This window comes from Lissotriton helveticus, chromosome 8, assembly GCF_964261635.1.
Source record: "Lissotriton helveticus chromosome 8, aLisHel1.1, whole genome shotgun sequence".
NCBI classification, from domain to species: Eukaryota; Metazoa; Chordata; class Amphibia; order Caudata; family Salamandridae; genus Lissotriton; species Lissotriton helveticus.
The window spans coordinates 939235-965768 of NC_136069.1; the positions used below are offsets into that span (position 1 = coordinate 939235).

Consider the following 26534-nt stretch of genomic DNA (forward strand, 5'->3'; position numbering starts at 1 on the left):
CATGACTGCCCTCAAGCTCGCCACCCGAAAACACCACCAACTGATCCACGCCACCAAGAAAACTGCATTCAAGGAACGACTGGACAACAACGCACACAACAGCAAGGAGCTTTTCAACATCGTCAAAGAGCTCTCCAACCCCAACACCGGAAACAACGACATCACCCCTTCGCAAGACCTCTGCAACTCCCTCGCCACCTACTTCCACAACAAGATCGCGGACATACACAACAGCTTCTGCTCTCAACCAACGCACGCCACGACCGAACCACCGCCCCCCACCACCACCCTCCACGCCTGGACCCCGATCAGCACCGAAGACACCGTCCGCACGATGAACTCCATCCACTCCGGATCTCCGACCGACCCCTGTCCCCACCACGTCTTCAACAAGGCCGACGCTGTCATCGCACCCCACCTGCGGGACATCATCAACACCTCCTTCGACACCGCTACCTTCCCGGAGAGCTGGAAGCACGCCGAACTCAGCGCTCTACTAAAGAAGCCATCAGCCGACCCCACCGACCTCAAGAACTACCGCCCCATCTCGCTGCTCCCGTTCCCTGCAAAAGTCATAGAGAAGACCGTCAACAAACAGCTGGCCGCCTTCCTCGAGACGAACGGATCCCTCGACCTCTTGCAGTCTGGCTTCCGGGCCAACCACAGCACCGAGACCGCCCTGATCGCAGCAAACGATGACATCCGAGCCCTGCCCTCCTGGACCTCTCCGCGGCTTTCCACACTGTCTGCCACCGCACCCTAGTACAGAGCCTCAGCAACGTCGGAATCCAGGAGAAGGCACTGGAGTGGATCATCTCCTTCCTCGCCGGAAGGACACAGAGAGTCTACCTCCCCCCGTTCAGATCAGAAGCCACCGAAGTCATCTGCGGCGTTCCTCAAGGCTCCTCGCTCAGCCCTACCCTCTTCAACGTCTACATGAGCCCCCTCGCAGCCATCGCACGCCAGCACAACCTCAACATCATCTCCTACGCCGACGACACCCAGCTGATCCTCTCCCTCACCAACGACCCCACCACCGCCAGAGCCAACCTACACGAAGGGATGAAAGAGGTAGCCGAATGGATGAAGGACAGCCGCCTGAAACTGAACTCGGACAAGACGGAAGTCCTCATCCTGGGATCCTCACCCTCCGCCTGGGATGACTCCTGGTGGCCCCCAGCCTTAGGCAGCGCACCCAAACCATCAGACCACGCACGCAACCTGGGCTTCATCCTGGACTCCTCCCTCTCCATGACCAGACAAGTCAACGCCGTCTCCTCGTCGTGCTTCAACATCCTGCGCATGCTACGGAAGATCTTCCGGGGGATCCCCACCGGGACCAGGAAGACGGTCACCCAGGCCCTCGTCATCAGCCGTCTGGACTACGGCAACTCCCTCTACGCCGGAACCACCGCCAAACTCCAGAAGAGACTCCAGCGGAGCCAGAACGCCTCAGCACGACTCATCCTGGACATTCCCAGCCGCAACCACATCTCCGGACACCTGAGAGACCTGCACTGGCTCCCGGTCAACAAGAGAATCACCTTCCGCCTCCTCACCCACGCACACAAAGCCCTACACAACCAAGGTCCAGGATACCTCAACAACCGCCTCAACTTCTACGCCCCCACACGCCAGCTTCGATCGACCGGCCACGCCCTCGCCGCCGTCCCCCGCATCCGAAGAGCCACCACAGGGGGAAGGTCCTTCTCCTACCTCGCCGCCAAGACTTGGAACTCCCTCCCGACACACCTCCGCCTGACCCAGGACCACCTTGTCTTCAGGAAGCAGCTCAAGACCTGGCTGTTCGAGCAGTAGCGGACCCCCCAACCTTCCCCCAGCACCTTCAGACCCTCTGGGTGAGTAGCGCGCTATATAAATGCTTTGATTGATTGATTGATCGGGGTCCCGCGCGTGGAGCGGAATATTCTAATGCTTATGACTTTGATGAGGATACCCCTGGAAGAGAACTAGGATTACAGGTAAGTAACTAATCCTTCTAGTTCACACAACAGATGAACCCTTTATATGGCTGACAGGACTGCACCAAAGTGTTGCAGATGTGCTCTGGTCAAGAAAGCTCTGCAAAATCAAGATTTGGAATCCATGAGACAGGGAATCCTTGATAAGATGGGGTATAACACCTTACCTGAACAGTAGTACGCGAATGAAGTAGTGATGAGCCAACCTTCCTCCGGGGCAGTTTCGCAATTGTCTCCACTAAAAAATGTGGAAAAGATTGTGTGACATAGTGTATTTTTAGAACAATTTTCACTTTGATTTCCCTCTAAAAGAAATTTTCATTGTGTGTGCTTGTTAAATAATCTAGTATATGGTCCGGTTGGGAAGTGGGGAAGCAAGGTCCGGGTATGTCAAGATGTGAGGAGGGGGTTTGCGTAATAGGGGATGTGCCTCCAGTGGACCATCACTGAAGTATATTACATTATATAACCCCAGAAATGCACGTTTTGATTCTTAAAATAGCATCAACGAAGGTTTACCTATACTGGGATCCCCCTCTTTATATGTTTCAGGGACCGGTGTAATGATATCATTTTTTCACAACAGTGTTTTCAGTTTTCTAAGTGGTAATCAATATTACTTAACTTAGCAGTTTCTGCCTACTTACAGTTTGCAGGGGAAAGAGGTGTAAAGTCCATGTATTAACCCAGAAACCTTTGCATTTCTGAAATGTAGATAACATTCGGAATTCAGCAAAGATTTATTGGTATACATTTCTCATGGTTTCGACAAACGAACAAAAAAATCATTGTAATCAGAAAGTAATTAAGTCAAAAAAATAAATATAGGTGACAGTGTTCTCATCTGTATTTAGTTACCATGACAACCGATCTGTAAAAGTAATATACCATTATGTCCACCCGATACTTCCACTCTCAGTGGTATATGGTATTATAGTGTTCGAGGCATGTGTGCTGTAGATACACATGCTTTGCATATCCCTGCCATCTAGTATTGGGCCCGGATGTTTGCAAGTTGTTTTTCTTCGAAGAAGTCTTTCCTAGTCACAAGGTAAAGTGACTCCTCCTTTCGGTGATAGTGCGCATGGTAATCGACTCCATTGTTCGATTGTTTTTTTTCGCCATCAGTTTCGGACGTATATTGCTGCACTCTGGTTCGAAACCGTTCTTCGGGTTACCCTCAACGCGCAATCCTCTCTACCTCAACTGTATTGTTTCCGTACGCTTACCCACTTCTCCAAGTATCGTTTCGACATCGGAATCGACTTTCTATCGGAAACCTTCATGGACGGTCTTTGAGGCCTAACTGCACTCGGTTAGCTCTCCGTCGATGGATCGGACTCCGTTTAAATTCTGTCCTTGGTGCAACGCGAAGTATCTGCGCTTGGCCCCCCCCCGGGTAGCAACCGCGCTATATAAATGACAATACAATACAATACAATACTGACTCACACAGTCTGCAACTTGTGCTTGTCTCACGAGCACAAAGAAGAAAATTGTGACGCTTGCAGATCTTTTTGATAAAAAAAGACTCTTTGTGATCGTCAGACTCGACGTCAAGAGATGCAGCGTCAAAGCATTGAGGACACGCCCGAAATCTTCGGTGAAGTCTCGGGCCAAGAAGACATTGAGGCGGCAGAGGAGGAGGAAGTCTTCTCCGAACAAGACTCCGACTTGGAACTCGAGATAGACCTCGACCTCGACACCAATGAACTGCCGCAGGGACAAGGTGACATGAGTACCGAAGACCCCTCGCCCCCACAAATTATTAAAAGACATAAGGCTTCGGCACCACCTCTGCCTTCTGGCCAAGATCGGCATTGAGACAATGTTTCTGATGCCCCGCCTCCAGGCCCGGCATGGAAACAACCAGTCAAGCCTTCCGGTTCGGTACCGAGTCGCCAAAAGTATTCTTTAGAGCTGAAACCTTCCGGGTCCAAGCACAAATCCGGCTCTGAGACAAAATCATCCATGCCAAAACCCATTCCGAAAGACCAGCCTTTCTCGGCACCAAAGCCATCGGCACCGTAAACCTCGGCGCGGAAACAGAAAGATACCCCTTTAGTTTAGTTTAGTTTAGTTTATGGGTTTATATAGCGTGTGAATCAACCCCCTAGAGGGTATCTCGGCAATCGAGGATTTGCATTAGAAGATATGGGTGGGCTGGTCTAATAGAGGGCGGTTTTCAAGGCCTTTCTAAATTTCAGGTGGTCTGGGCATTGTCTTAAGGCAGTTGGAAGTTGGTTCCATATCAGTGGTGCCTGATATGAAAAGGCCTTGCCTCCTGTTTGTTCTTTTTTGATCCTGGGGATTTTGCGCAGAGATTTTGAGCCAAATCGTAGGTCCCTTTGGGGAATGTACTGATGAAGCCTCTCTGCCAAGTAGGAGGGTCTATTACCCCATATTGCCTTGTGTGTCAGGCAACAGATTTTAAACTTCTTCCTTTTCCTTACTGGCAGCCAGCGAAGTTGGTGCAGAAGAGGGAGTGAAGCTGATCTGTGAGGGTCGTTTAAGACTAAGCATGCTGCGGTGTTTTGTACCATCTGAAGGCGATTAAGGGAGGACTCGTTGGCTGGGACCAGTAAGGCCTTGCAATAATAATTTACTGAGCACCAGGGTTTGGATCAGGGTCTTTTGATTGGGATCAGGGATATAGGGAAACACTCTTCTCAGCAGGCCTTGTGCGTGAAAGCATTAGACAACAGTATGGGTTATATGCTCTTTCATAGCTAGAGACAGTTTTTTGCAATTTTTTTGGGAGGCGGAGCGGTTCCCAGTTCTTTGGGCCACCAATCCGGAGTCCACAGCAGTGGGGCTGCTCCGTAGAGCATGACTTCTGTTTTTCCGGCATTCAGCGGTAGGAAGCTTTTTCTCATCCATTGTGAGGTAGCTAGCTAGCATGCCGGAAGAAAAGGAGGATTGGGCTGTTTGGGATGTCTTGCTGAATAAAAGGTAAGCTGGGTGTCATCTGCATAGGATATTGAGATAAACCCATGGCTCCTTAGGAGTGCCACCAAGGGAGCAATTAATACATTGAACAAGGTTGGGCTTAGACATGAGCCGTGGGGTACTCCCGTGGTCAGTTCTATCAAGTTGGACCGGTATGGGCCCAAGTTGATGGTCTAGGTACGGCTAGAGAGGAAGCTGGTCAACCATTGCAGTGCCACTCCCCCAATCCCGGCTTCCCTCAGTCTCATGAGCATAGTCTGGTGGTCAGCCGTATCGAATGCGGCAGAAAGATCTAATAACACCAGGAGGGTAGCTTGGCCCTGATCTAGTGCAAGCCTGATGTTGTCGGTAACGGCTACTAGGGCAGTTTCCGTACTATGTTTGGGTTGGAAGACAGATTGCGATGGACCCAGGTAGCCAGCTGATTCGATATGGGCTGATAGATGAGTAATGACATGTTTTTCCAGAACTTTGCTCAGATATGGTTAGAGGGAAATAGGGCAGAGGTTGGACAGATCTTCCATGGACGCTTTCGCGTTCTTCCGGATTGGGATGACCTGAGCTGCCTTCGATGTTAAGGGTAGGTTGCCTTCCTTCGGAGATTGGTTTAATATAGAGCAGATGGGGTTTGATAGTGTTTTCGCAAGAGAGGCTGAGATACTTGCAAGAAGGACATCGAGAGGGGAGCCAGATTTTACGTTGCGCATTAGCATCTCAGTCTCTTCCTGCGATAAAGGGGGAAAATTTAAGAGTGTTGTTTTCCTAGTGTTAGGAGGAGATCCTGTGATGGTGTTTGGCAGTGGAGGACAGCTGGTAGTGGCAATCTTATTTTAGATGGTGTCTATTTCCTATATGAAGAAGGCACCTATTTTATCGCAGAGGGGTTGAGAGAAGCTTTTTTCCAGTTCGCAAGCTATGGGGCGGGTGAAAGTTTTCAGTATTTGGAACAGGGCTTTAGGGGTGTTTTCCGCTTGGCTAAATTGTTGGGCAATATGTGTTTTCTGGGTATGCTTTATACTTTTGTGGTAGAGGGAGAGAGCTAACCTGTAATTTACTTTGTCCACTTCAAGATCGGTTCAACGCCATCTTCTTTCTAGGTTTTTACAGTGGCTTTTTACTGTATGAAGTTCGGGGGTGAACCACACTGCCTGGGTTTGTCTGAGTTTGTTTGAGCTAGTTTTCAGTGGAGCAATCAGTTCAATGGCAGCTAAGGTTGATTTATTGAAGTAGGCTAGACTCTCTTCAATATTACTATGGGGGAGGTCCCTAAGTGGAGTGAAGGCCATTGAGAAATTTCCTGGATTGATTTTATGCCATTGTCTATATGAGGACTGTTTGCGGAGAGCGGGCGGCTGCAATTCTCTGAGTCCCAGTAATTGAAAGTCAAGTGCGTGGTCAGACCAGCTTACCGGCTTTGGGGCTTCGCATTTGAGAAAAGGTAAGTTGGAAAAGACAATGTCTAGGGTGTGACCTGCTGTTTACGTGGCATTTTGGGGTCGTTTTGTCAAGATTCTGCTGTGGCTGGGTTATTGCCTTGGTACCTGCAGAATGGACGAGAGAAGAAGCCTTCCAGGTATCCTAGATGGTACGTTCTATCATAGTTACAAAGGTGGGATGGGAAGTGGCAGTTTTCCCTAATAAGCAGAAGGTCTGTCCTTGAATACTTCAGAATGTGATGCGTGCCTAGGTCTGGGTGTGAGTAGGCAGGGTCCCTGGCTCCTGGTTGCGGTCTGGCGCAGACGGGCTGGCCCCGCTGCGCGCTCCATATTCTGTCTGCTATTATGGTGAGTGAACAGGACTAGCGCGCCAACCTCCCCCCTGCTGGACCAGGGAGGCAGCGAGTTTCAACAGGTGGGTTTAAGGTAGGGTAGCACTTGATTGTGAGAATATTTTAAACAATAGAGCCTAAAAACAGTGTCACGGTTTAAAAGCTTTGGAACCGAAACTGGACTTTATTCCATTTAAAATGGATCAGGAGCAAAAAAAGAACCCAGAGACTGGTCATATTCATGCACAACCACCTGGAAAATGCAAGCTTCAAGATGAGGACACTTCTTAAAAGATCCCCTTGAAGAGACAATCTGTAGCTACAAGTCCTTTACATCACCCCCACCTCCACCTCCAGCACTTCGTTCTCCACCTGAGAATCCTTTGCACATTGCACCTCAGGATTTACCACAGGCTCACCATGATGATGATGATAATGCAGACGACGAGGGGATATATCTCCCAATAGATTCATGGAAAGATTACATAATTGGTCCCGCAGGTGGCACTAATCCAGACCTTTACTGAGGCCAAACCTTCTCCTCTAGATGACAATGCATAACACCAAGAACTCATTGTCGGGCTGCGCATTACCATGGAGTAGAGATGCACAAAGAATCCCTTGAAGAATATTTTTAGTTTGAGACCTTGGCATCCACGCATAGGTCTTCACAGACACTTTCCATGCTCAAAGGCATGATGCGACATGCTGACAAGACCTTTAAAGATCCAGTCAGAACACTCATCTTGACTCCTAAAGTAGAAAAAAAGTATAAGGCCTCTCCTGCAGACCCTATATTCATCAAGGGACAGTTGCCATTAGATTCTTTAGTAGTATCCAATGCTCGCAAGTGGGCAAACTCTCAAACATCAGGGGATGCTCCTCCACCCGATAAAGAGTCCAAATTAATTGATGCTTCTGGCAAACGCTTAGCTGCTCAAGCTGCGAATCAATGGGCATTGCAAAGACGTAAGGCCTTTTAGCCAGGTATGACGGGGCACACTGGGACGACATGGAGCAGTTGCTCCAATATCTCCCAGATGAGCATAAAGCTGAAGCACAGGATTTAGTAAATGAAGGGAAGATCATTTCTAATTACTCCATACGATGTGCTCTAGATGCTGCAGACACCACAACCAGAGAGGTTAACACCAGCATCCTGCTCAGGAGACACGCTTAGTTAAGGATTTCAGGGTTTAAACCACCTGAGGTCCAACAATAAATCCTTAACACCCCTTTGATAAGGAACACCTATTTGGTCCTAAGGTAGACCAGGAGTTATAAAAAATTAAAATTAAATTAAATTAAAAAAATTAAAAAGGACTGAAGTAGCTAAATCTATGGGAGCGCTCCAGGCTACTTCCTACAGAGGCTCCTTTTGTTGCTCCTTTTACAGTGGAGGGTCAAAAACCACATCCCCTGATCAAAATACCTCAACCTACAAATATAACAACCAGTCCTCTCCCTCCAGAGGTTTCTTTCGAAGAGGTTATAGGGGCAACAACTCTAAGGGTAGGGGTAAGGGAAACACACCCCGCAACTCTCCTTCCCCCAACAAGCACTGACTTGTCCACGCTTCCTCCCAAGCTGTCTCCAGAACACATACACTTGCCAAAACAAGAGGTCCAGTTCCTCTTACTAAAAGGAGTGATAAAGCCAGTTCCAATACAGTACCATGGCTTAGGGGTTTACTCTCTGTACTTTCTCATCCCCAAAAAGGACGGTTCCCTCAGACCTATTCTGGATCTCAGAGAGCTAAACCATTCTATACTGTCAGAGCACTTTCACATGGTGACACTTCCCGCTTTTACAGAGAGCAGACTTCATGTCTACTGTAGACTTCATATCCCCTGTGGGGCAGCTGTTCCTCCACGTTCCTGAGGTTCTCTTCAGCTTAGGGCCTGTGACTCATCCCCTGTTGCGGCTGACTGGGCTACTTTTCCCTGTCCCCGTGACTGGTCCCCTGTTGGGGGTTTTGGGCTCGTCTGAGCTGAAAGGTCTTCTCGCAGACCCTCCTCCCCTTTGGATATGGCATGGGTATCTATTCTACGTTAAGGAATCTAGGGCTAGTAGTCTCTATCAGATGTACGAGTTACTTACCTTCGGTAACGATGTATCTGGTAGAGACGATTCTAGCCGCAGATTCCTTCACGACCCGCCCTTCCTCTCCATTTCTTCAAGGACCCTTCACGGTCTTCTGCACTCGCCTGCTTCAGGGCTGCGGTCCTCTGCGAGTGCCTTTTTTTCTTACTCCCTCCCTAGGGGGATGCTCACCTAGTTGTTGTTGTGCTCCATTCCTTCTTTTTTGGTGATTGGTTGGTGAATGCCTAGGTACTTCTGAGCCCATGCATTTGGTCTCCAATGTAGGGTTTGTTTGTGCCCTGCTTCCTTGGGTTGCTTGCACTTCTGACTCTTACAGTCCTTGGGGTTAAGGTCCCCTGGCTGGGTCTCGACTCTCAGTTCTTTTTAGGAGTTCCCCCCTGCTGGTGTTGTTGGGGGATGACTAGTCATTGCTCTTCCATTCTAGCCTTGGACCCCTTCTTGGCTCCGAGCAGTGGTTGCAGACTTCTTCGTCTGCGGTGCCCTTTTTCACATGCCTTCTGCCTCCAGGGAGGCTGTTATGTTGGTTGCAGGCTTGCTTACAGTAGCTGCACTCTATTCTTTCCTTCCATGACTTGGTGCCTTAGTGCCTGGCAGTATTTTGGATCGTGCTATTCCTCACCTTTCATTTCTTTCCCTTCTGTATAGCTGGGTTTTTGCACACTGTTCCAGTATTCTCACAGTTTTGTTTGTGATGGCTCTGCGTTGTGGCGCGGAAAAGTTCTCCGAAGAAATCTGACGTAGGCACGCCAGGGTGGGACTTATGTATTCTCGCTGATGCCACAAACGCGGACGACGCCAGGGTGGAGTCACGTGTTGCCGTCCCCCCCGGCGCTCATGGATGCTGTGGCAGAAAAGTTTTCGGGATCCAGTCTCATGCCTGGGGATAATTCTACATTAAGGAATCTGCGGCTAGAATCGCCTCTACTAGATAAATTGTTATCGAAGGTAAGTAGCTCGTACTTCTGCCTTCTTGTGAGCACATTAAGCGGCGAAAGTTGAGAGTATTCGACTCCCTCCCGACGTCTGTGAAGTCATCTTGGCAGCCAATCGTCCCTGCCAATGGGGCAAATCTGTAACCTAGTGTGTAGCAAAACAAGTTGATCTCTTGTCTGCACCTTCGTTGTTTGTTCTGTCGCTAGCCAGGCAAGTCCTTGCCCTCAGCACAGTTAAGACCATGTTCCACTTTCTTGCGGTTGCCTGATCAGCCCTTCTTCTTCTCTTCACCTGTTGTGACTAGGTTCCTGAAAGATCTCCACCACCATTTCCCGAACTACTACTTTCATTATGGCCCAGTGTTCCACCAACACCAGTTCCTCAATCTTCTACAGTGTTGAGGTCGCCCAGACCAATATCTTGGGTTCCTTTTAATCAGGAAGCTCACAACGCGGATGATGACAGGGAAGAAGGAGAATTGGATGATAGGTCACTCCTTACTGAATGGGATGACTATCAAATACAAACGCCGTCTCCCTCGGCTCTGGCTCCTATTGACTCACCTCCAGTGGACATCGGAGGTTTTCATGTTCTGATGGAAAGAGCAGCACAACGTTTCCTTCTTCTCACGGAAACAAGGAAGGATGATTGTTTCCTTTACGATTTCAATGACCAGCCAAGGAAGCAAGTGCGGACTATCCCTATTATTGACTTTATTTGGCAGGAAGGACTTAAAGTCATGCAGACTCCTGCCTCCATTCCAGCGGTCCTGCCTCGCCTTGAAAAGAAATACAAGGCACCGGATAACTCACCAGCTTCTCTAATAGGTCAGCCTAAGCCGGATTCAGTTATTGCCCAGGCAGCACTGTGACGAGCACGGAGTCCCTCCTGTCCATTGTCAGCTCCCCCGGATCAGGAAGGGAGACGTCAAGACGCAATTGGAAAAAAGGTTGCAACCATGGCGGCCACTACTGTCCGCGCAGCTAAGTCACTGGCCATCTTAGGCCGCTATGATAGGCAAATGTGGTCTGACATCTCCCCCTACATCGACATGTTACCTGAGCCCTCCAAGGCAGAAGCGCTCAAGATCCTCGAGGAGGGATAACGAATCCCAGCTGAGATTATCGATTCTGCTGTGAATGTTGCGTCTATAGGTTTTCAGCAACTAGCGGGTGCAGCTTTCTTGAGGCGACAGGGCTGGTTGAAATCCACATCATTTCGTAAGGAAGTTCAGACGAAAATAATCGACATGCTTTTTGACGGCGAGTCTCTTTTTGGTCAACATATCGATGAAACCCTACAATCCGTTAAAAAAGATACTGAGACGGCAAGATCTCTCTGTACACTTTCTTTTTCGGAAGCCGCCTTTTCATGGCACTAGAGGCCGTGGATCCTTCTCCAGTCGAGGAGGCTATAATACGTCAAGGCAATACCAGTCCTATCAGGGTAGCCAATGTTACTCCTCACAAAGACAACAATCTTTCAGGCAGCAACCAACTACGTCTTATGCACAAAACAGAAATAAGTCATCCTACCATTGACAGAATTCGTCTACGAAGCAGTGACAACTGCCACCTGCCACCTGCTCTACCGCTCAATCCCACAAAAGTTGGAGGAAGGATCTCCCGTTTTTACTTAACCTGGCATGCTATAACTACAGACAAATGGGTCTTGGACATTGTGGACAGAGGCCACGCTCTGGAGTTTACCAAACTTCCTCCAAATTCTCCTCCCAAAAGGCCGCCTTCAGCTCATCTTACGGAGCTTTTCTCCCAAATAAATTTGATGATAAAAGAGGGAGCGATTGAAGTGGTTCCAAAACTTCAAAGAGGCAATCAATCAATCAATCAATCAATCAGCGAATTTGTATAGCGCGCTACTCACCCGCTAGGGTCTCAAGGCGCTGGGGGGAGGGGGAGTTGCTACTGCTCGAACAGCCAGGTCTTGAGTTGTTTCCTGAAGGAGAGATGGTCCTGGGTCTGCCGTAGGTGGATAGGGAGGGAGTTCCATGTCTTGGCCGTCAGGTAGGAGAAGGATCTTCCTCCGGCGGTTGTTCTGCGAATTCGTAGGAGGGTGGCGAGGGCGAGGCTGGCGGAACGGAGCTGGCGGGTGGGTGTGTAGATTGTCAGGCGGCTGTTGAGGTATTTGGGGCCCATGTCGTGGAGAGACTTGTGTGCGTGGGTGAGGAGTCTGAACGTGATCCTCTTGCTGTCGGGGAGCCAGTGCAGGTCTCTTAGATGGGCAGAGATGTGGCTGTGACAGGGGATGTCCAGGATGAGTCATGCAGAAGCGTTCTGTATCCGTTGGAGTCTTTTCTGGAGTTTGGCTGTGGTGCCAGCGTAGAGGGTGTTCCCGTAGTCCAGTCGACTGGTGACGAGGGCCTGGGTGATCGTCTTCCTGGTTTCGGTGGGGATCCACCGGAAGATCTTTCGGAGCATGCGCAGGGTGTTGATACATGATGACGAGACGGCATTGACTTGCTTGGTCATCGTGAGGGAGGAGTACAGGATGAAGCCCAGGTTGCGTGCATGGTCCGTTGGCTTGGGGGCAGTGCCCATGGCAGGGGGCCGCCAGGAGTCGTCCCAGGCCGAGGGGGATGGTCCCAGGATGTGGACTTCCGTCTTGTCTGAGTTCAGTTTCAGACGGCTGAGCTTAATCCATTCTGCGACGTCTTTCATTCCTTCCTTGAGGCTGGCTCTGGCGGTGGTGGGGTCGTTAGTGAAGGAGAGGATCAGCTGGGTGTCGTCAGCGTAGGAGATGATGTTTAGGTTGTGTTGGCGTGCGATGGCTGCGAGGGGGCTCATGTAGACGTTGAAGAGGGTGGGGCTGAGTGAGGAACCTTGCGGAACGCCGCAGATGACTTTGGTGGCCGCGGATCGGAACGGGGGGAGACGGACTCTCTGGGTTCTTCCGTGAGGAACGAGATGATCCACTCCAGGGCTGTTCCTTGGATTCCGGTGTTGCTGAGGCGCTGTATTAGGGTGCGGTGGCATACGGTATCGAAGGCTGCTGAGAGGTCCAGGAGGATGAGGGCAGCTGTTTCCCCGTTGTCGAGCAGGGACCTGATGTCGTCGGTTGCTGCGATGAGGGCGGTCCCAGTGCTGTGGTTTGCTCGGAAACACGACTGTGAGGGGTCGAGGGATCCGTTTGTCTCAAGGAAGGCGGAGAGTTGTTTGTTGACGGTCTTCTCGATGACTTTGGCAGGAAAAGGGAGGAGCGAGATGGGGCGGAAGTTCTTGAGGTCCATGGGGTCCGCGGTGGGTTTCTTCAGGAGGGCGCTGAGCTCGGCATGTTTCCAGCTCTCCGGGAAGGTGGCGAATGCGAAGGAGCTGTTAATTATGTCCCGGAGTTGGGGTGCGATGATGGAGTCGGCTTTGTTGAAGATGTGCAGTGGACAGGGGTCGGTAGGGGAGCCGGAGTGGATGGTGTTCATCGTGCGGGTGGTGTCTTCGGTGCTGACCGGGGTTCAGGTGCAGAGGGTGGTGGTGGGGGGCGCTGGTTCGGTGGTTGGGTGCGTGGTCTGTGCGCCGAAGCTGTTGTGTATGTCGGCGATCTTGCGGTGAAAGAACGAGGCGAGTGAGTCGCAGAGGTCTTGCGAGGGTGTGATGTCGTTGTTGCAGGCGCTGGGGTTGGAGAGCTCTTTAACGATGCTGAAGAGTTCCTTGCTGTTGAGGGTGTTGTTGTCCAGTCGTTCTTTGAATGTTGTCCTTTTGGTGGTGCGGATCACCTGGTGATGTTTGCGGATGGCATTCTTGAGGGCTGTCATGTTTTCTGTTGTCTGGTCGTGGCGCCAGGCTTTCTCGAGGGCGCGGCAGGTCTTCTTGGAGTTTTTGAGGTCGTTGGTGAACCACAAGGTTTTCTTGCTGCCGGGTCTGCTGGGAGAGTTCTTCAATGGTGCGAGTTCACCGGCGCAGTTGGTGAGCCACTGAGTGAGGTTGCGGGCTGCTTCGTTGGGGTCCTTCGTGTTGGTAGAGGGTGCTGGCTGAGGGAGGTGGTGAGTTGGTCGGTGCTGATCTTGGTCCAGCTTCTGCGGGGAACCTGTTGCGGGTGGTGGTGGGTCATGGTTCTCCTGAAGTTGAAGTGGACGCAGCTGTGATCTGTCCAGTGAAGTCCGGTGAAGTGGCTGAAGGAGATGTGCTTGCTGGAGGAGAAGATGGGGTCTAGAGTGTGGCCGGCGTAGTGGGTGGGGGTGTCCACCAGTTGCTTGAGTCCAAGGTTGGTGAGGTTGTCCAGCAGGATGGTGGTGTTGCTGTCATTGTTGTTCTCCAGGTGGAAGTTGAGGTCCCCTAGGAGGATGTAGTCTGAGGAGGTTAGGGCGTGCTGGCTGACGAAGTCTGCGATATCTTCGCTGAATTGTGTGCTTGGTCCCAGTGGTCTGTAGATGAGAGTGCCTCTGAGGGTGGTCTTGGGGTCGGTGTGTATCTGGAAGTGAAGGTGCTCGGCGGCAGTGAGGGTGTCGTCGGAGTTGGTCGTGATTCGGATGGTGTTTTTGTGGACGATGGCCATGCCTCCTCTGGTCTGGTTGACCCGGTCCTTCTGGGTGATCTTGTAGCCATCCGGGATGGCTATGGCGATGTCGGGGGCTGAGGAAGCATTCATCCAGGTTTCCGTGAGGAAGGCGATGTCCAGTGCTGTTGTGTCGAGGAGGTTCCAGAGATCGACGGCGTGCCTGTGGACGGAGCGGGTGTTGAGCAGGATGCACTTGAGGTGATTGTTGCTGGTGCCTGGCCTGGCGGGTGTGGTGCAGGTCTTGAGGCAGGTGAATTTGCAGGCTTGGCAGTTGTAGGGTCCGTGGGTGCCTTTCGGGTTGGCTTGGTAGCAGGCGGGGTTTTGGCCGGCATTGAGTGCGTGGAGGGTGGATGCGTCGTAAGTCCGTCATGTGGGCTGGCAATGTCGGGGCCAGGGGTTAAGATTCCAGATTCTTTCTAATAAAAAAGAAATTGGGAGAATCGCACCCCATTTTGTATCTTCGTTCCCTAAACAAATATCTCAAAAAACAATCCTTCCGGATGTTGACTTTACAAGAAGTCCTTCAACTCCTCTCGGCGGGGATTACATGACCACCCTCGACCTCCAAGACACTTGCTTTCATGTACCAATTTACCCAGACACAGAAAGTTCTTGAGATTCAGAGTGGCTGGCAGGGACTTCCAGTTCAAGGTCCTTCCCTTCTGGCTACGTTCCGCCCCCATGTTTTCACCAAGGTTTTGGCACCGGTGGCTGCACACCTTCGCTTAGAAGGAGTCCAAGTTTTTCCTTATCTAGACGACTGCCTTATTGAGGCGAATACCTAAACAGTCGCAAACGTCCATAATCAGAAATGTCTGTCACTCTTCCAGTCTCTGGGTCTCTCCATCAATTTGCACAAGTCTCAACTCGTCTCGTCACAGACAAGAACACTCTTAAGAGCCAACATAGACACTCTACGGACACAAGCCTTTGTCTCAAAAGAAATACAGCAAAAGCTGTGCAACCTGCCCCAACTACTTCGATAACAGTGAAGTATCTTTCTGTCCAACAGTTCAAGTCACTTCTAGGGATGCTATCATCCGGCATTCCCTTAGTCCCCAACTGTCGTCTCAAGATGAGACCCCTGCAAGAGGAGCTCAATGACCAATGGCTACAGGTCTCAGGGTCCTTCGACGATCTCATCCGCATCACTTCTCAGATGCAGAAGGCGTTGCTCTGGTGGACTTGCAAGAGGAACGTGGCAAAAGGCCTCTCATTCCTAGTGGAAGCTCCAAGTTTCGTCATCACCATGGACGCCTCCCTCGAAGGGTGGGGAGCGCACCTTCAAGGGCTAACAGTCAACTGCAAATGGGATGCTCACCAAAGGACTTGGCATATCAACCTTTTAGAGTTGCTAGCAATCTTCCTGGCCCTAAAATCCTTTCGCCCCATCATTCTAGGAGCATCAGTGTTGATCCGGACGGATAACACAAAAAGTATGCACTACCTAAACAAACAGGGAGGGACAAGATATGCTCTGCTGTCTCAGCAAGCCCAGCAAATTTGGGATTGGGCAATCCAACACCAAATAACTCTGTGAGCAGTCCATGTTCCGGGAGTATCCAACATCCTAGCGGATTCCCTCAGCAGATCGACAGTGTCCAATCACAGGTGGGAGCTCCATCAACCAACATTGGATCGGATATTTCAGAAGTGGGGTTGACCCGATCTGGACTTGCTTGCGACCAGTCTGAACCTCAAATGCCCGTTCTACGCAAGTTGGCTTCCCCAACAAGACTTGTGTGGGAATGTGTGTTTGGTGAATTGGTCGCAGATCTAGGCTTACGGTTTTCCACTGATACCGTTGGTTCCCAGGGTTCTCAGGAAAATGAAGAAGGAGCCTTGTCGCCTGCTCCTAATAGCTCCCAGGTGGCCTCGCCAGTTCTGGTTTACAGAACTCCTCCTTCTATCCAAATGCGATCCCATTCAGTTGCTACCAATATCGAATCTCCTATCCATCATCAATGGGCAGATCTGCCATCTGGATCCGGCATCTCTGCGTTTAGCTGCCTGGCGCCCGAACACCTTGAATTTGCCCACAGACGTTACTTCGGAGTGTAGGGAGGTCTTAGCCAAGGCTAGAGCGCCCTCCACAATTAAAACCTACATGCTCAAATGGAAGCGTTTTTGCCTCTGGTGTCAAGCTGCCAACATTCACCCAATACGAGCAAAACAGGAACAACTTTTGCCTTTCTTTTACATTTGGTAAAGTCAGCCTTTCCCATTCTACTCTTAAAGTATTCTTAGCGGCCATCTCAAGATTCCGACAAGATGGTACACAATCTCTCTACTCCTCTCGGATCATTCAACAATTCTTCAAAGGACTGTTTCGTATGTTTCCTCCTATCCGCCGTCCGCCTCCGCCTTGGCATCTTAACATTGTTCTGTCACAACTCACGCGACACCCCTTCAAACCTATTCATAGAACTGATTTGAAGTTTGTGTCGTGGAAGATGTCTCTGCTGTTAGCTCTCACGTCAGCCAGGTGTGTCAGTGACATTCAAGCCTTCACTATCAAACCGCCTTTCCTTCAATTCACCAGGGATTCGGTAGTGCTCCGCACTAACCCTGTTTTTAAAAAAAAAAAATTATTTTATTGAAAAGAAACAGACATACAGATAAACAAACCAAACCTCACAAGGCAGAGACATAATAATACATTGTCATGGGTCCGTGCAGGCGAAGCTCAAAGGCTAGATGAATACAATGCAATCAAATAGAACGGGGGTAGGGGCGGGCAAGGAAACAAGCGGAATAATCAACCATAGATGACGAGTGAATGCCAATTAGGGGGACGAAGACACATCAATGGTCACATCTTGTGGGGGGGTACATATATCACCACTATAAGTGTTCCACTGGGACCAGATTCTACCCCATTTCCTGGGCCGTCCCCGGGAAAGGTACACAGTCTTCTCCCGGAACATGCACCAGTCCATGTTTTCTTTCCACTTGGATAGGGTAGGTGGTCTATGCGAACCCCAGAGCTGGGCAATGTCCCTCTTCGCGACCATATTACCAGGGGTTGCCCATATAATCTGTGCTGAGCTGTAGTCATTAGGCTCCCAAACATTCAGCAAACAACGCCTGGCCTCTGGCAGCAGGGACACACCCGTGACACTTTTCATGACATCATGCACTCGGGACCAGAACCTGACCATCTCCGGGCATTCCCACAATATGTGAAGAAAGGAACCAGACATCCCACAGCCACGCTTACATAACCCATCCAAGGAAAAACCCATTCAAACCAGACAAGGCCCAGTAACATACACTCGATGAAGAATCTTAAGTTGGACGAACCGCAAGCGAGCAGGAATGGCGACCTCCTTGGGCGAGGACAAAGCAGACTGCCAGTCCTCATCGTCCAATTCAAGTCCGTCTGCACACCACGCAGCCCGGAGGCGGACCAGCAAGTCAGCTCTGTTATTGATAAGTTTCTTATAAATCAAGGAGATCGTGCTGTCGGGCACATGACCATCCAAAATGCGGTCCTCCAAAGGGGAAGACTCAGAAATATCAGCACCCGCAGCAAACACAGACAACAGAGCGTGATGGATCTGGGCGTACCTAAGGAATTCATTTTCACTAAGCTCATACTCCACTCGCAGCACATCAAAGGACTTGACAGTACCCTTCGACCACAAATCGCCCACTCTGCTGATACCAATCATGTCCCATTTATCAAAGCCTTTCGGTTTCCACAGATGGCCCAAGCATTCCGAATCATACAAAGGGGTGGCCCAAGTAAACCCGCCACACCAACCCAAGGCCGCATTCGCATCACGCCACACTCTCACTGCAATCTTAGTGGGACCGGTCAGTGTTCCACGGAGACTACCAGAATACAGCGCTCTGCTGAAGGTGCCCCCAGGCAAAATAAATCTGTCCATGGAGAACGCTGGGGCAGGGCCCGGTGCGTAGGTCGCATGATTAATCGCACTTAACTGGGATGCCCAATAGTACCGTCTGATGTCCGGGAAGGCTATACCGCCATCATACCATGGAAGCGTGAGTTTAGAAAGAGCAATACGGGCACGCCCATCCCAGACTAGTTGTCTCTGTAGGCTCTCCACTTCACGGAAATAGCCCGAGGCAATTGGGTCAAAGGAATTCTGAAGTGCGTACAGAAAGCGAGGCAGAGACATCATTTTGAAAAGCGCCGCTCTACCGAGGGGCGACAGCGGCAACCTACGCCAGCGAGCCACATCAAGCTTGAGCCGCTGAAGGGGGGGCAATAAATTAAGCTCATAACGCCTGGAGGGGTCCAAGGAAACATAAATCCTCAAGTACTTAAACCCGGTCTCAGTCACGTGAATCGGAAATCTACGCTGCAGTGGAGGGAGATCTCCAGCCAAAACGTAGACGCAGGATTTAGCCCAATTGATGACAAGACCGGAGTTCTTACCAAAAGAAGTAAGAACATCGAAAAGCACGTTGAGGGACTTTTTAGGGGAGGTGAGATATAGGAGGATATCGTCCGCGTACAACGAGACTCGATCCTCAAAATCAGGAGACCAACGAATACCCCGCATAGAAGGTTCCCAACGGAGCCACTCCGCCAGAGGTACGAGAGCGAGAGCAAAAAGCAAAGGGGACAGCGGACAGCCCTGACGGGTACCCCGTCCAAGCGTAAAAACTCAAGACACTCTTCGGTTAACAACTACCTGGGCCAGGGGATTTTCATAAAGAAGTTTCACCCAGGCAATGAAGCCCGGCCCAAACCCGAATTTCGAGAGGGCCGCCCAAAGGTAGGGCCATTTGATAGTGTCAAAGGCCATGGTGGCGTCAAGAGAAGCCAAAATGGCCGGTTCGGTAAGCGTCTCGGCTCTCGCGAGAACCCCGTGGAGTCTGCACAGATTCAAGGCAGTGTTACGGTGCGGGATAAAACCGGATTGATCTGGATGGATCAAGTCCCCGATCACAGTCACTAAACGATTAGCCAACAGTTTAGCCAAAATTTTGGGTTCGGCATTGAGCAAAGAGATGGGCCTATATGAAGTGCAACAATCCCGAGGCTTACCCTCCTTGGGAATGACGACGATGGTAGCGAGTCGTTGGTCCAAAGGGAGGGAGCCAGATTCAAGGGCCTCGAGGAACATCTCTCGTAAATAGGGCGCCATTTTGTCGGGTTGTAGCTTGTACAATTCAATGGGCAAACCATTGGGGCCCATCGCCTTACCCGAACGGAGGGAACGAATAGCAAGTGCAATTTCATCTACTGTAAGCGGAGCATCCATGAGGTCTCTGTCAGAGTCAGAGAGGCGAGGCAAAGCAATGTCCCGCAACAGTAAACGGGAGTCTTCCTCATCCCTGTCACAAACGGAGGTGTACACTGTCTCAAAGTGATCCGCGAAACACTGAACGATCCCAGCAGGGTCAGTGACACACTCACCATCAAGCCTCTCAATCACGGGGACCACACGATTCACTCTCCCTGTCTTGTCCAACCACGCTAGCAATTTACCCGCTTTATCACCCACATCATACAGTCGTCCCTGCTGCTCCCTATACATCACTTTCGCAGCATCCGTTACAAGAGCCTTGTAGTCGCCTTGTTTCAAAGCAAGGGAGTGCAACTTGGTACTGGAGACGCCCAACCGAAGATCGTCTTCCAAAGTGGCTATCTCGGATTTGATGCGCACAACTTCCACATTTGCAGCCTTTTTAGCAGCGACAATCAAGGATAAAGACACGTATAAAGTTTTAAATGCTTCCTATAACGAAACAGCAGAGGAAACAGACCCCACATTTTCTTCAAAATAATGCTCAATAGCTTTCACAAGGGCCGAGCGGGACTTGGGGTTATGAAAGTACCACGGGTTAATAGGAGCTACTCTACCCTCATCGCCTGCCCCTACCTCATATCTGAGCCACAAGGGAGAGTGGTCTGAAATACCCCTAGGGAGCTGACGAATTTCTCTGATGGAGGAGGACTGGACCGCCGGCATTAAGAAATAGTCCAATCTAGAAAGGCTGCCATGTCCCCAGAGTGGAAAGTGTACTGCAACTGTGTAGGGTGTAGTAGCCTCCAGGCGTCTACAAGCCCAAAGGTCTCTAGCAAATCACTCAACCACCTTTGCGCCCGGGGTAGATCCCTGGGAGGATAACGATGCCAGAGACAACCGAGTTCAAATCTCCACCCAGGATCAGAAGCCCCTCGGGAAGGTCCAGAAGGACTCGAGACAGATCAGCATAGGTTAAAGCCTGCGGACCCGGGGGGACATAGACTGACAGTATGGACAATGTCTTCCCCTCCCACCTGCCAGTGAGCACAGCATAGCGCCCCCTGTCGTCAAGTCTCACTTCGTCAACTGCGAAAGGGAGAGAGGACCGAATGAGAATACCAGCCCCCCTGGACCCAGAAGTAAACCCCGAGTGGGCCACCAACCGATATCCGCGCCTATTCATTGCCTGACAAGCATTGCCTATTAAGAGCGTCTCCTGTAGGAGGACAATATCGGGGGAATGACGCCTGAGGAATCGCAAAACAAGACTTCGCTTAATTCTGTCCCCTAATCCATTGACATTCCAGGATAACAGTCTCAACTCGCCGCCCCACATCCCCGAAAAGTAGAAGGAGCAGGACCCACACAGAAGCCCACGATCAATACAGATGAGAAAAACAGTACGATGCCTTGTGAGTAAACAAAAACACACACACCCCCCCCACCACCCCCCAACTTGACCCCGTTACTCCCCCCACCCTGCACCCTTGCGTAAGACTAATAAGCCACCCCAACTTGCAGTGTGCCTGTCGCCCCATTACTAAACTAAGCTACGCAAAGAACCCAGGAGGAGGAGAGTCCCCATTTATCCCCGCCACCCCTAGGCTGATCTAGGCCTAACAAAGACCCAAGTCCAGACTTAGCTGAAAGAGCATAAAAGTTCAGACGCCGGGATCCACCGGTGAAGTCCTCAGTCCGCCACACCTCCGTCGGCGCCTGCGGGGTGCCCAGTTTGTTCACTTCTCATAGGCAGGGAGTCGAGCCAGTCACTGACATTTTCAGGGCGATCAAAAAAGAATACACTTTCCCGATATTAACTCAGGAGCCTGGTTGGGAACAACAAGGAGTACTTGAGACCCAAGTCCCGCAATCGCTTCTTTACTCCCTGAAATCCAAGTCGTTGTTTTTGGACAAGCGGCGAAAAGTCAGGATAAAAGGAAACGGAGGCATTTTCAAAGTTCACTGGGCCCTTGTCCCGTGAGGCCTGTAGAACAGCGTCCCGGTCTCTGAAGTGAAACAACCGGGCAATAATGGGCCTCGGGGGTGCGCCCGGCTTAGCCTTCCCACCAGGAACACGATGAGCGCGCTCAACCGCAAAGAACTTGCTGAGACCAGCGGGAGAAAGATAGTTGGCAATCAAGTCCTCCACCAAGAGGTCGCCCCCCGCAACCTTGGGATTCTCCGGGACACCAACAAGGCGCACATTGTTACGACGGGCCCTATTTTCGTAGTCCTCGAGACGACAAGCCATTTGGTCATGTGAGGAACGCAGATTGCCGATCTCAGCCTGGGCTTCTGTGACATCCGCAGTAAGACTAGAAGTCTTCAAGCCCAACGACTCGACCCGTTCATTGGTCTTCGCAAGATCCGCTCTAATCAGCGTGATGTCGACGGCCACCGTATCGATCTTGGAGGCTAAGGCCTCGTACTGCTGTCCCATAGAGGCCTGCATGCTGGCGATGGCTCCCATGACGTCATGCAAGGATGGGTCCGAGGCCGAAAAGGGGGTCTTAGGGATATCCGAAGCACGGCCCGCAGCGCCGGGCGACCCCTTGACCTGCGAGTAGTGGTCCATGATATTAATCTGATTTTGGCCGCCACGAAGAGGTGCCTTAGTCTTGCGCTTCTCAAGAGGTGTCCGGTGGCCATTTTGGAAAAGGGACCCTGAAGGGGTCCTTGCGACCTGGTGAAAATGGTTGGGCGCAAAGTGTCCAAATGGTCAACAAGACTAGGTCCGAGAATTGTAGGCACAAAAGGGCCGAGTTGCAGGCAGGTAGTCGTGCCAGTACCAGACCGAAAGGAGACAACAGGCCAGCCGAAGGTGGTGAGAGGCTTCTCCCCTGCCAATCAGAGCCGGGAGCAGAAATCGAATCCGAAAGTCAGGAGGGGTCGACCAGAGGGGACCCCCGCAGCCGTTGTTGATCAACTACTCCACGGCCTGCAAAGTAACCAAGCCCCCGGTCCACCTCGGGGTGGGCCTCAAAACGTAGAGACGATGCAAAAGTGGACCCCAGCGTCCAAATTCGATTTTTCAAAGTGTTCGAAGATCAGCAAGGATGTGCGAACAAAAGCCCGTCCTCGAAATCAGGATGTTGCCTGGATAGTCATGAAGGGCGGCGTGGGTCCGGGGTGCTCTGTGCTCACGCGACAATCTTGGATGCCCGCGAAGCTCCTCCTGACTAACCCTATTTTTGTGCCTAAAATACACTCTGATTTCCACCTCAATGAACCAGTTATTTTAAAGACTTTCTTTCCTGATCCTCAGTCACCTGCGGAAAAGGCTTTACATACCCTTGATGTCAAAAGATGTCTAACATTTTACTTGCAAAGGACATCCTCGATACGAAAATCTGATCTGATTTTTATTGCAAATGGAAAGATGCGTAAAGGGCACCCAATCCCCAACCAGACCGTAGCTCGTTGGATTTCTGCTACAATCTCTTTTTGTCATCAGCCGGCTGATAGATGGCTGCAGGCAATTCCAAGAGCACATTCTACAAGAGCAATCTCTTCATCTACTGCTCTCTTTGCTGGTGTGCCTCTTCTTCAAATCTGCAGAGCTGTAACATGGTCGAGCAGGCACACTTTTACCAAGCACTACTGTCTGGAAGCTGCCAGCAATGCTGACTCGTCTGTGGGACAGGCGGTTCTCCGGAATCTTTTTAAGTAAGGTTATCCTCTGTCTTCCCTCCTCCTCTTTGATGCATTTATATATCCATATTGTTTATAAATATATATATATTTATATGTTGATGCAGATATATATATCTATATATATATATATATATATATATATATATATGCACGTATTTTATCTGGAGTTGTACTATGCTTATATATGTGTATATATACAAATATCTTTGATGGTCTCACAAGCATCATTATGGAATTACTGCTCTCTACTCTGATTCAAGGATGTGAATGTATGAAAGATATCCCAATAGTGGAGAAGAACAAAAGTTACTTACCTGTAAACTGTGGTTCTCCGGTATTAGTGTCTTTAATAGATTCACATGCGACCCACCCTCCTCCCCTCAGAGGCTCTGCTTGGCTCTTTTACTCTTATATCACACTTCTGCTGAAAAATCTGAGAGCCTGAGCCTCTGGGGAGAACATTCTGGAGGGTGCTGTCGTCTGATTGGCTGTAGTTTGAACTATATATAATGACTTGGACGAGTCATGAAAGTGGAAGATTTTTTCCATTAACTTCTAGCTATTTTACTTCCTGGTTCTAATCTACCTATGATATAGCTATGTTATGCATAATTATTGCTATTTTTATGTACCGTGGGACTCGCACTCCTACGACGAGGAATGATTCAAGCATGTGAATGTATGAAAGACACCAATACTGGAGAACCACAGTTTACAGGTAAGTAACTTTTGTTCTTCTCCCCTTTTTGATGTGCTTACCTTTGGAGTCCATGTAGAGCTTCCCTCTCCTACTGCTTAGCATCAAGATGTTTTTCTGATGGCCATAACATCTGCCCGGAGGGTCAGTGAGCTGCAGGCGCTCTCCGTTAATCCTTCAAACACCAGCTTCCTCCCAGAAACTGTTTTTATGAACCCATGCTTCCTTTCTGCCGAAAGTAGTAACACCTTTTCCCGTTGGTCAAACCATCACTCTGTTTCATTCTTTGCTCCACCTCATCTTACCAAGGAAGAGGAGAGACTCCACCGCCTGGATTCAAGAAGAGCGTTTTTGTTCTAGATCAATTGTACTCGAGACATCCGGGTGGGCAATCAACTCTTTATAGATTTTGTGGGTGACAAAGAAAGGGAAAGCGGTACAGAAAAGAACCATCTTCAGATGGATCATTCTTTGCAATAAGATCTGCAATTGATCCTGCAGGGCTTCTCATTATAGTTAGTGTGCAGACCCTCCTCCGGGGGGATATTGCTTGGGTATCTATTCTCATGTAAGCAATGTGCAGCTAGAATTCTATATCACATGAACAAGTTACTTACTTTTGGTAGCGCCTTATCTAGTAAAGACTATATCTAGACGCAGATTCTTAACCAACCCTCCAATATGCCCCATTCTGCAAACTACACTATTTCTCACATAAGGATCCTAATTATCTTCATTTTGGCACACTGGTCACTGTACCTCAGCATGGCACCGTGCTTTTGGCGAGGGAAAATTGTCACAAAACCGAAGTTAGCGTGCTGGGGTAGTGCCGCATGTCACTTTCGGCATGGACGACAATGTCAAGCAAGGCCGAGTGATGCCACCCCTTGGCATGCACAGAGGGACTGCTTAGAGAGGAATCTAGATATTGCGCCTTTTTACAACTTTGGTGGTCTTTGCCTGGGACGCCACCTCCGTGATCCCAGAAGGACCACCAAGACCGCTGTGAGCCCGCCTGGTGGATTACGTGTATAATCCTGGGTTGGCGGGTAGTGCTGCGGCGGTCTCACAGCGGTGGTATGTAAGTCTCATAGGAGAGCCCACATAGCATCCGGCCACGGTAACAGCGCTGACTGTCCATCTGTGCATGGTGTGTCATGCACCATGTCATGCATGCCACACAGTGCACGCACGACCATGCACTAGTGGGGGGGCTCGTTATGTGACCCTTGCACCCACTTCAATGGGCAGTTTTGCCCGGGGGCCCTGTGGGGTGCTCACTCCTTGCCCTTCTGCCATCTTTTTCATGGGGGGATCACCACAAGGAAAAGGCTTGCGGAAGGGCAAGTCATATAATATGAGCTCCCCACGTCACACACCGCCAGCACTGTGGGATCCAGAATCCTGGCAGTGCCGCGGAGTCGTACAAGCTGCTGCCGGTCTGACCACTGTGATTGTAATATGGCGGGCAGACCATGGTGGTTGGACCGCCACAGCGAGTATGGCGGTCCCGGGACCGCCATACTCGTAATAAGGCCTATAGTCCCTACCAGATAAGGCATTACCAAAGGTAAGTAACTTGTTCTTTAAAACCTAACTAATGATTACCAATAAAATGCTTAGTATTATAAAATAATGTGCACATTGAAAGATCGACTGGGCAATACAAATTCTTTGAAATATGTTTGTATTTCTATCTTTAAAGGGCCACGTTGGATAAACCAGGGACTTTTCTATGTGAGGAGACAGGTCTGTGCTTCGAGGTGGGAAAAGCAGGAACCATTACATATAAATTACTTCCTTGGAGTGACAACTTGTCACAATGTGGAGTTGAGCACATGCAGTTCGCTGGGTCCTTGTTCGACGTCACGGCTGATCCAGGCTTTGTGCGAGCCATCTACCTTCCTCACTTTGTCGATCTCAGAGGTATAGTGGAAAGCACAAATGTGTGTCTCTACCCCTTGTTGCTTGTGAAGATTTTGGTTATACGTAGAAAACCCCATCTTGACCCCATGCAGTGAAGGGAAACCTACAAGCAGTTCAGAGCAGACAAAACAGGAGTCTGTGACCTCCCCCTCATATTCGGCCTGAGGAAGGGCCCATGGAGAGGCAGCCAGTCGTTCCCGGCAGAGACTGGACAGGATGTCACTGAGTTCCCCATCAATCCTCCTATGTAGCTCATACACCAGGCATCCAGACTAGTATATAATATATACTGCAACCAGGTGCAGAGAATATGCAGCAACATGCTTGCCAGAATAATGAACAAATTAGCAACAATAAGCAATGGAAAGTAGAATGAAGAAACAAGGCATTGCTTTGTTTTGTCTCTGATGCCTTCGTGTCCCAGCTGTGATTAGCAGCACCCATAGAATCTGCGATTGGAAACGAGGATCTACACAAACACATACATGAAAACCTGAGCTGAATCCAGGCCTCAGCTAGTAATGTTTGTTCAGTCCTCTTTTTCCAGAAGACTGAGCATGACACATGTGAACCAAACACCAGAGGGATGGGTGAGAAGATATAGATGAAGATGCATGGCTGGGGTAGAGGGGATGGTCCTATATCTCTAACCACTGTTCTTTCCAATCGTGACATGTGTGAACATTTGTTCCTAGGTTGGTCTAAAATAACATAGAAGTATTATGCATTAACAACAACTAAAACAACTATTTGTTACACATACATAGAAAATGGTCACACTATCA

At 50.0% G+C, this 26534-nt stretch overlaps 1 protein-coding gene across 8 annotated transcripts in view; it reads left to right on the top strand.

Moving 5' to 3' along the window:
• Positions 1 to 26534, top strand: part of LOC144772195 (NACHT, LRR and PYD domains-containing protein 1a allele 3-like) — an 884004-nt gene that overhangs the window by 350505 nt on the left and 506965 nt on the right. For all 8 annotated transcript variants that reach the window (XM_078656332.1, XM_078656333.1, XM_078656327.1 and 5 more), the window contains one exon: positions 25529 to 25749. In XM_078656332.1, the coding sequence (XP_078512458.1) occupies positions 25529 to 25749 (221 nt within the window). The remainder of the gene's footprint in view (positions 1 to 25528; positions 25750 to 26534) is intronic.